At 40.2% G+C, this 11,156-nt stretch overlaps 1 protein-coding gene across 1 annotated transcript in view; it reads right to left on the bottom strand.

The window, feature by feature from the left end:
- Positions 1 to 561: 561 nt before the first annotated feature.
- SIN3A (SIN3 transcription regulator family member A) overlaps positions 562 to 11,156 on the bottom strand; it is a 52,684-nt gene continuing 42,089 nt past the window's right edge. Inside the window, exons 18-21 of the mRNA XM_016144098.2 lie at positions 9,811 to 9,903; positions 8,828 to 8,922; positions 5,292 to 5,499; positions 562 to 3,099 (exon numbers count right to left, since the gene is read on the bottom strand). Coding sequence (XP_015999584.1) covers positions 2,869 to 3,099; positions 5,292 to 5,499; positions 8,828 to 8,922; positions 9,811 to 9,903 — 627 coding nt within the window. The 3' untranslated portion in view covers positions 562 to 2,868. The remainder of the gene's footprint in view (positions 3,100 to 5,291; positions 5,500 to 8,827; positions 8,923 to 9,810; positions 9,904 to 11,156) is intronic.

The raw sequence follows: 11,156 nt of genomic DNA, 5'->3' as shown, positions 1-11,156 counted from the left end.
ACTTCCGGGGCTCTCCTCTATTTCGTCCGGGCCAGTGGGCCACCACTGGGCGAATCCATAAAAAAAAGTTTTTGACGCTTAGGTGCTCCGAAATTCTGGGACAGGGGATCATTAGGCACTACAGACACAATCACCCAGCCTCAGCAGCAGCAAGCAGGTATCCCCTGGTCCTGTAGTCCCAGTCCAACCTCTGGCTTGTTCTGGCTATCTCGAAAATCTGTCTGCTTAACGTAGAAAGAGCCGGGGAATGGACATTGTGTTAAATAAAGGCGGCTCTGCACCCCAGTACCCTCTGCTTCCTCTACTACCTGTTTTATGCATATGGCTGTCGGTCATCACCAGAAATACTGGAAAGATTTTGAGAGGGCATTTTACAGCCATAGCATTGAAGATCCTAATACTGTATTTCACCACACAGGTCTGAAGAGAAGCCATTATAGAGACACCGCCAATTTCATTTTCATGTTATCCTATTAGGCCATTGGCAGCTTTTTTCCTCCTCCTAGGATTGCCAGGGAGCCTGTTTATAAAATAATTAGTAATAAAAATATATACACAACATCAGCCCTGATATTTTAATGGAAATACCAAGTCAAATTGACATTTCAAATACAAATCACACAGAAAGGTGACTGAGAACAGGTTACCAAACATGAATCAGACCAGAGAACTTGCTATGTAATACAGGCTGGGTTCAGAGCTTGGAACTCAGCTGTTAGGAGGCAGGAGGTAAAAAATGCTGCTTGTGAAAACCCTGGTTATAGGTGAAGCTCCCGTCCATCGCCGACCCCTTTTGGTTGCACTGGTGGGTTGGGATTTTCTCCTGAAGTAGCCCTGAAACCCTATCCTGACCTGCAAACAGGTAGGTGCTCTGGATATAACATGTGCAGGGACAGCAACAGTTGGGTCCCCAACAGTTCTCCTGCCATAATTCCAAGTCAACATTATCTTTCTTGAGCAGAGGGGAATAGGTGAGTTATTGCTGGGAAAACCTAAAGCTCTTACCTCCCAATCAGTATCACTCTATCCCCAAGTTAGGCACTGGGCCAACTTTAAATCTCCCACAAGGCTCTTTTGCCATTCTACATTTCTGGGTTCGGCATCCCTTCTATTGTCTCCCCCTGCGCCCCCCCCCCAACAAAAAAGTCTAAAATCAGAAGTCTACTATGTATTTTGATAAGTCCAGAAGCCAAAAATTTGTGGGCTTTTAGTGGTGGTGGTGGTAGTGATTTTTAATTAAAAAGCAACAAAACCACACAAAACACTGTTAAAAATATGACTAGGGTGATGGCTGCTGGAAGAAAATCCACCAGAAGTCCAGGCTGACTACATATAAAAATCCTAATCACTCATATTTGTCTGCTAGTTTAAATTTGTTATTAAAAATATATATATATTCCATTTGCAGTTGCTAATGAAATGCACCAAATCTTCTCCCTCCCAACCCCATTTATGCCATACGCCTTATACACATTTCTTTCAAATACTGGTTTTGTATTTAAGTTGTTCACCTCCATTTCCAATAAGGATAAGTAAAAATATAGAGAAATACGAACTATATAGCTGGACAACTTACCCAAATATAAAATATTTCCAAACAGTTGAAACACGATGGGGGAAAAAACATGCACTAAAAGAATCAAGTAATCTATTTTGAACATCTGAAATATTTTGACTTGAGGCAAGTGCAAGTGACTGATATTTAAAGTAAAATCCTGTTTTATACCGTGGATAAGGAATTGAGCCCAAATCCTTGCTTCGTAATAGTTCTTAGCTGAGGACAAGGGACTTGGGTCGCAAATTTATTCCTTAAGTAAGAACCAAGCTTTATTTATTTACAAAAAAAAAAAAAAAAAAAAAAAAAAATGGGGTAAGGGGGAAGACAAATTTTACACAAAAGTACTACAACGGTAACTCCCTTTGGTAAAAAGTGTAATAAATGTCTTGTACATCTGTTCATAGGTACTAAATCTGAAGCCACATAGAACTATGGTACACAAGAAGCTAGAGCAGTTATGCTAGCACATCAAAGCATATCTTTTAATAAAAAATTGACAGTATGTACATTATTTACAAAAAAGGAAAAACCAAGTTAAAATCGTGTGTGTGTGTGTGTGTGTGTGTGTGTAAGAGAGAGAAGCTGGTGGATGGCACTAGGGTAGACTAATAAAGAAGCAGGTACAAAACAGTTCCACTGGAGCTAAAAAGGACGACTGATTTGAACTTGTTGAGGCTGAGAACCAGAGGAGGGGAGGCAGCAAGGGATTCGTCAGGAATCAAATCCACAAAGTGATCAATCCCAAAGCCAAACTGCAAGTCCCAGATAAAATCTAATGGCTGATCTACATGTGCTCGAGTGGCCAGGAAAAAAAAATCAAATCCAGTTTTTTCCCCTTTCTGTGGGGAGAGAAGAAGAGCAGTGACCATCAGAGTTACAACCCATCTTGAGTGCTGAGTCCTTCCCCAGTTGTTTGTCAACGCACACCCATCCAGTCAAAGTGTGAACAGCACCTGGTTTCCTTATCGAAGGTCAGGTCCCAGGAAACTCCAGTCTTAGCTCTGCTGGTGTGTGCAAGCAAGCTGAGTGTCTCTGTGCTTGCATGGATTTCCTTCCCCTCCGGACAGGATAATATCCAAAACCCCTTGAGGAAAGTTCCAGCTCTGGCTTTATAAGGTACCCATGTTTCTTCCTTGTAGCCCACTTGGTGCCAGGTTGCACCGGCCACACACACATCAGGTGGCCATGTCCCAGAGAGGCCCAGTGAGGCTTGAAAGGCATCTTCCTCATTTCTTCAGTGTGTGAGGACACATGAACCCCACCCCCATCCCACACACAGCTCCCTCAAGTTGTCTTCTCTGGCCTTACAGTTATGGGGCTTTGAACACTGTGCCGTATTTGACACGGTACTTGTTAATGCTCACAAAGTGCAGGGTCTCTGTGTCACAGGTGGTGGTACAGGGCACCAGGCCCTCCAGCCCCTCACCCATGAGCCACTTGCTGGTCTCTGCTGCCATTTCACGGGGCACATGCTCCTTGGTCCATTTATCTACCCAGGCCTGGAACCTCTGATGTAGTCTCTTGCTTACACGCTCATGGGACTGCAAAACAAGAAAAAAACCAAACCAAAACAAACAAAAAACCATGAACTAGGACCAAAACAAAACCAAAACTCTTCAAATATAAAGCCAAATTTTCTCCTAAAGTAGCAAAGGAAGGATGGGGGCTCGAGTCTCTGATACCATTGGTTAAAAAGGGGTGGGGGTGGGGGGCAATAGGAGTCTCTGTTTAAAGAAAATTAAAAATGTTAAGAACATAGAGCATATAAGGAGTCAAAACCCATTAAGCCCCCAAAGAAATGCCAGCACAGGGTCTGGGCAGAACTAGTTCAGTGCTTCTCAATTTTAGCATTCGTACCACCTTGTATACTTGATAAAAATACAGATTTCCTCATTTTCATCAATCTACATTTTACTATCAGCAACCCGGCTGATTCTAATGTACCCCAAGTGAGATATAAGTTGTGACTGTTGCTCATTAATCCACTTCTTTGAAAGATGGTGCAAAACAGCAGAGGGCTTAAACCCCATTCTCCCTTCACAGCATTACCCCCACCCCACCCACCCAGCAGAGTGCCAGACACAGCAGATCTTCAGTGCAGGTTTATGTTCCTACCTATGCATCCTATACACATTTATATGTGCAAGGCAGAGTAGGGGATGAGGATAAATTAGGGGTTGTCAGCTCTCCAAATAATCTGAATCAAAGACATACAAACAACATACAGCATCATGAGAGAAGTACATTAAACTGCTCACCCAACATCTCCCACTTGAATGTTTTATTGTCCTTTCCAAATGTATCCAGTTCAAAACAGAGTGCGTGATCTGCCCCTCAAACCTTGTAACTCCTTCCTATTAACATATGTATGCCTAAATTTCCCATTTACTCAAGCAAAACAAACAAATCCAAACAATAAAAACTGCCAGGCATCATCCTTGATGTTCTCTTCTCCTACGTCAAATATTGATCTGATCATTATCACATCCTGACAATTGTATCTTCAAATTATATCTCCAGTCTTTCTAATTCTCACAATTCCACTGCCACCCTTCTGCTAGCCTGGGTTACCATCAATCTCATTTGGACAAGAGCAGTCTATTGAGTGCTCCCTGCCTCTCCAACTTTATGCCTACACTCAGTCCCATTCTCCTCACAGCAGTCCAAGCCATCTTTGTCAACGATGTCCTAATGTACCTCGAATAAAATCCAAACCATGGCCCATAAGACTAAGCGATGTGGCTTCTGCCCAGCCCTCCAAATTCATGCATCTCACCTTCCTTATGTCTCAAACCACAGTGATGGTTTCATACCAAGTCCTTTTTCCAGTCTTGCACTTGCTTGTTTCCTTTGCCTAGAAAGTCCCAACCCTCAACTCTTCACCAGGCTGGAACCCTGTCATTGTTTAGGCCTTAAGCATCACCTCCTTAGATCTCCCCAACAAAAGCTGGGCCTACGCACCAGTTACCCTTGATTGCTTCACCTAGTTTCTTTCCTTGGTAGTGAGTATCACACTGTCTTATATGCTGTACTTCATGGTTGTAGTCCAGGGCCTGGCACAATATCTGGTACATAAGCGCATCAGGAAGCTTTCACAATTGAGACAGTGTATGAAAACAGTCTTCATACAAACCAACACCACTTGACAATGCATGCAGAGAGTAGCTTCACTGAAAGGTACCATCTGCTGAAATGTGCCCTCCACCTTCAATTCCTATGTTCAAGTCCTCACCCTTAGTACCTTTGAAGATGACCTTATTTGGAAATAAGGCTGTTGCAGATATAATTAGTTAAGGTGAGGTCATACTGTAGTAGGGTGAATCCATAATGTAGTACGACTGGCATCTTTAAAAGGGGGAAATCTGGACACAGACACACAGGGAGGACACCATGCGAAGATGAAGGCAGAGATCTTCTAGCCAAGGAATGCCAAAGACTGCCAGCAAATGATCAGAGCCTAGGAGAGGCATGCAATAGATTCTCCCTGATAGCCCTCAGAAAGTTTGAACCCACTTTGCCTAAACTTCAATCCTGGACTTCCGTCTTCCAAAACACTGAGACAATACATTTCTGTTTAAGTCACACAGTCTGTGGCACTTTATTATGGTTTCCGCATCAACCTAATATAGCTGCTTACTCAACAATTCTCAAATCCAAGTGGCAGTTTTCATAAAGGAAAACACCAGAAGCCTCTGGGGTAGGCTGGTCCTGGTTGGAGGGGGAAGGTTCTCACCTGATGAGCCCGGAGCAGGGCGGTCCTCCGATACATGTAGTCCTCAGACTTGATCACATATACCATCTTGTACGAGTTCAGCTTGAACCTACACTCCAGCTTATCCAGGCTATCCACATTCTCCATGTTCTTCTTACTGTTTCCTTCCTTCCCTTCCTTTTCCTGCTGTTCTCGACCACGCTGACACTTCCGGATCCGCCGCAGGTTCCTACAAAGCAGAAAGCCCTGCAGGTTAAGAGCTCACTCAGATAGACTCTCCCCAAAAGTTATCCTTATTGTATGCCTTCACAGCACTCACCATAATTTTAGCTGCATACATATAAAAAGTGTCTAATGGTATTACTGTAAAATACTTTTTCAACTGCATAGATACATCAAATAAAAAATAGAAATCTTCAACCATCCTCTACCCCCAATTCTTCAAATTCCACTTGCCTTGGCAAAGGTGGTTGGCCATCATTAGCAGTTTTGATTTAAAACCTCCAGGCCTACCAAAATTAAAATATGTAATCGCTCATTATAGTTCTGCTTTTATTGTTTTTACGACTAACCAGATCACGCTATAAATATTATTCTATTATCCTCAACTTTTCACTGAATTTCATGAAGACTTTTTCATTTCACTACACATAGATTTGTCTCATTTCCTTAATGGCTGCAGAGGAATGTACCTAAATTTAACCATACCTTTACAAAAATCAACTAGACTTCCTCATCTGAACAAGAGCACAGAAAATGATTTAAATGTCTATTTTTTCAATTATTCCAAAAACATGATACATAACTAATGCTATTCTACATATATAAGAAAATCATTCCCATCAATGGATGCATTTGGGTATTTAGAGTTTAATTCTCTCCAATAACAGCAGAGAGTGGTTGTTAGCTATACAATTATACTGTTTCCAATACTTTGCTATCAAAAACACTGCTTCAGTGAGTATCCCTGTATACACGTATTTCTGTAGGACAGCAACTCTTTGGTCCAAGGACTACTGGCGGTTCCAAGACCCTTTTCAGGTCTGTTAGATCAAAACTACTTTCATGATACTACTAAAACATTACCTGCCCCCCCCCCCTTTTTTTTTACTGCATTAACATTTGCACTGTAGTGCAAAAGTAATGGTGAATAAAAATGCTGGTGGTGGCACCAAACTGTCCTTAGAAGTCTTTATATTCTTCTCTGGCCATGCACTGGCAATTAAAAAGAAAGCTGGTTTCACAAAAGAATGTCCCTGATGAAGCAAAAACATTTTAAAATTAAATCCCAGGCCCTTAGTTCACATTGTTACAATATGCTATGTGGTAAAACGGGAACTACACATGAAGCACTGTCATGTACTAAAGTATAATGGAATCCTTGAAGTACAATGGAATCCTTGAAGAAAAGCACTTCACCGCTGCTTGAGTTGCAAATGGATCACCAACTTTACCTGAAAGAACAACTGACTAGCCAGCCTGGGGTATATGATCCATTTTTTCTCAAAAATGAACAAGAGAGCATGGCACTTTAAGGAAAACAACTACACATATTTATTACAATAAGATTTAAGCTCACAAGTAAAACTTTTAATTTTGGTAATGAGTACTTGCCACCATGAGCAAAAAGCTTCCCACTATTTAAAGATGTGTTCGAAGAAGTTGATGGAAACATTAATAAATGGATGTTGTAAAATGAAAATGTGTAAACATCTGGTAGGTCTGTATAACTCAGTAAATTAATATTTTCTGAATAACCAACTACATGAAGTTGCATGAAAGAAAGATTTATTCAAAGTACAAGATAAACCAATGGATTTTGATATAACTGTATGAAAAGCTCATTAGTATTTTCACTGATACTGCCACTTAACCTTTAAGAAACTACCACTTTAAGAGTTTATTATCATATCAAATAATATCCACAATTACCTGAAAGGATATGAAAATAATTCTTTTTCTAGCTACATATTTGAGTAAGGCCAGATTTTCTTCACATTTTTCAACCAAACAACACAGTGCGACACATAGAAGCAGATAGAAGAATCCAGTTGCTCTTCTATTAAGCAATGCCATGTAACGCAATGCCATTCTTCACTAATTTTTGTTTTGAAATAGCTTTAATATATTATTTATGATAACATATAATGGGTTTAGTATTGTTACTTTTAAAATGAATTCATAAACATTTTAAACATTTCTCGGTTTTAATTTCCAATGTGGTAAATATTACTAGATATAATCCATATAAGCAAAAGCTTTTGGAGGTACTTAATCTCTAAGAGAAAATGGGTCTCAAGGCCAAAAAGACTGAGAACTTTATAAGGCAGATGATTAGAAACCAAAGTTCTACGGTAAAGGTCCCACACATTAATGGCCCTGACCCCAGAATTATTATATCAATTTATATCTTTCCCCACATAATGTGAAAGTGCCTCCCTTCCCTGCACCGTCTATAACACAGATGACGAATATTTTAAAAACTACCTATCTGGTGAGAAACACGATATATGTTTATTGTACTGTTTCAAAAGCATGGAGATTGTTTTGTTGCACAGCCCTGCACAGAGCAGCTGCCTGACATCTGTTCAATGAATCAAGGAATAGAAGAACCTGGAAAAACCTGGTGGCATAAGGATCTGCTCACACCCCTTTCATGTTCTGATTAGGACTAAGTCTAACAAAACTGGGATAATACCTTTCTGGAAATGTAAGGCATAAGATTTTAATTCCAAACTTTTGGGAAGGAAGAAAGCCACTCTACTACAGCAAAACCAACTTTCTATTCCTGAAACGCTTTTTCAACCTCAGAGGACCAGCATTATAATCTGCCCATATATGCGGATGGGGAAAATTGAAAAGATTCTCTGAAGCGAGTTAATGGAGCAGGCCTAAGACTGTTATCCTTTGGAAGGCCTGCTTATAAGGCTGTCCCCTGGCTGGGTTCTGGGATCTTGAATTTTGGGAGTTTCTACCATTCCCTGAATGATGAGTGGCTCACTGTATGTAAACTATCTGTACAAAATTTATGATTTATGCTGAAAAAATGTGCTCTTCTTCTGGAAGTCTAAAATTTTGGTACACACTAGGATAGAGGGTACCTATATGACTAGCACCTAATAAAAAACCCTGGCACTAAAAGAGTCTCTAATGAACTTCCCTGGTGGACAGTTTTTCAAATGTACTGTCATCATGTATTGCTAGAGGAATTAAGAATGTCCTGTATGACGAGGTCCTGGAAGCTTGTGCCTGGTTTCCCATGATTTTGCCACAGGTGCCTTTTCCCCTTGCTGATTTAGTTAGCTTTCTTTCCTTTCACTCATTCCCATCCAAATAAGGGAAGTTACTATTGATTTTCTAAAACTCTCACTTTCCTGATGCTTTGGCATGAGATCCAGGTAAGTTCCTGGTGTAACAGTGACACAAACCTTGACTGGTGTCCTTAGCAGACAGAACAATGAACAGAGTAAGTGAAAACCAAGAACGTGAGTCATTCAGCTCTCCATTTCTTAACCATGAGCAAGTACATACTGCTGATCTGGACTGGGTTCACTTACCTTGGAAGAAATACTGGCTTCCGTGCCAGATGTTCACGAAGCTCAGGAGAGGTAGTATCAGAATTCATATATCGCTCCACATATTCTGACCAGCGCTAGGATTATAAACAGAAAATAGGGGTGGGAAGAGAGCACAAAAACTGAACTCTATCCTCATCAGGTAGTCTAGCAAATTCTTTGACCAATATGTCTGAAATCTCTAAAATTTCAAGATAAAAAAAATCTCTTTCCATGACATGCTTGTAACTTGGTATCGACACAGTTTAGAAATTGTTAGACAGCAAACCCCAGAGTTTCTCTGAGATACTTAAGTTACCAGAAGTCATGCATGTATAGAATATGGCTCACTGACAAGTTTTAGTTTCCCAGAGCATTTTGTTAAAGAATAAAATGAGTGGCAAATGCTTGAAAATCAGTATCTCTCCCATTAAAATCTGGACTTCTGGTATCTCTTAGAAATATTTGAAGATTTGGCAACCATGAGCCAATATTCCTACAAGATAACAACCTCCCTTCTACCTCATCCCAACTTCATACATGTGGCTTGCATCTCTCATTACCAGTTACACACAGCTAGGATAATCAATTCACTGTCTACTCTGTGAGATTGAGAACTCCTGGCTTCACTTATCCCAATAAAAAGTAAACATGACATAAAGAGCCAAGAAAGATGATATCAGGCAAATGGCACCTCATTCATTGTTTCTTATACTTTAGGATAGAAACAGAAAAGTTGCCAACCATGATATTTCCTCACAGGAGATGGCTTCAGTGAGAGCTGTCATTAACTCTAAATATTTACAAGCAGCCCTTCTATTCAGGCAGAAGATATGGCTGGAATGACCTGTACTTTAAGCATCAGGTCCAGACCCTTAAACAGACCTCAGGCTGGTGGTCTTGGCCTTCTAGAAGACAGTCCATGGGCAGACCCCGAGGACATGACAGCTCTCTCAGCCCAATTTATGCATTATACTTGTCCATACCTCTGCTTCTACAGGGTCATCTGAGTTCTCCTCTTCTGTGTCCAAAAGTTCAATGGTCAGCTGAACCTGGCCTTGGCTCTGAATGAACATAAGCTGCAAATAAGAAACCTGAGTGTAAACAACAGGCCATCTCCAAAGCTATAACCCAGCTTCTCAAAGGTTGGGAGGTGGGGAGACGATGTTATAAAACTCTGCTCCAATGGAACAGATGAAGATAGTCAAAAGCTTAAGAGGTAAGTGATAAAGCCAAAACTTTAATCTTGCTATCAGCAAAATAACATGTTAGAGCAAAAAACACCATTTTATGTTTCATACTTCTTAAATTAGCTAAAACAATAATCGATACCAGTGAAAGTGCTTTTAAAGTAGTTTGTTCATTAGAAAGAAATATAGCAAAGCCAGAACTTTAAAATGTCAATGCCCTTTCACCTGATAATCCCATTTCTAAGATTTAATACAAAGATGTAAACAAGTCTACAACATTTTTCTTTAAAAAAAAAAAAATGGGGTGGGGGGAAGAAAAGGAACCTTCTCAGACCAAAGTGAAGTGGAAAACAACACAACAGAGAGCAGCAACCACATTTCTACCGTAATAAAGACTACCCAAGGTGTCACGCCACGAGGTAAGGAACACACAACATCGACATATTAAGAAGTGATCTGCTGTAATATATTGGACAAATTGAAAGTTTCTGAAATTCTTAGTTCTACTAACATTATTTGTGCAATTTAAAAAAATCATATTTAAAAGCAATATACTGATAGATGCATAGCAAGTCATGTTTTGCACAACAGAGCTATCAAATAGTGATGGCACATGGATTTCTTCTTTCAGAACCCTGGGATTCTCAAAGCCCCTATTCTAAGGGCTTGCTGCAGACAAGATCGGTACTCGAATGACAAGAAAGAAAAGTTTAGAAGGAAAATTGAGAATCATTTATTTCAACCTCCTTGGTTTACACAGGGGAAAATCTAAAATTCATAGAGTTCTGATTACTCAAGGGCACATAGCTAGAGTAAGGGGACCAGAAGCCAGTTATTGTTCTCAGTGTTCCTCTGAAGATTTAAAAATTCCTATCTGCTAGTAAAATTTAAAACATGACAAGAACGTAATACACACAAATGCCAACATAGTTACTTCCAAAATAGATTTGAAAAGAAGTGCCCCTAGAAGTTTGCTAAAATTCCCCTGCCTAGGATAACCGAGAGTTTCTAGATTATTCCTATTGCTCTAAGGAAATCACCCTTCGAAGTGATATTGAGCAGACAGTCTACTCTGTACATACCTAAACCCGAACTCAGTCTCACCCCAACATACGTCTACACCTGTCGACTGTCTTGTTAAG

This window comes from Rousettus aegyptiacus, unplaced genomic scaffold, assembly GCF_014176215.1.
Source record: "Rousettus aegyptiacus isolate mRouAeg1 unplaced genomic scaffold, mRouAeg1.p scaffold_m13_p_3, whole genome shotgun sequence".
In the NCBI taxonomy this organism is placed as follows: Eukaryota; Metazoa; Chordata; class Mammalia; order Chiroptera; family Pteropodidae; genus Rousettus; species Rousettus aegyptiacus.
Note: the sequence above shows the minus strand (reverse complement) of the source record. Positions and strands in the feature narration are given on the sequence as shown.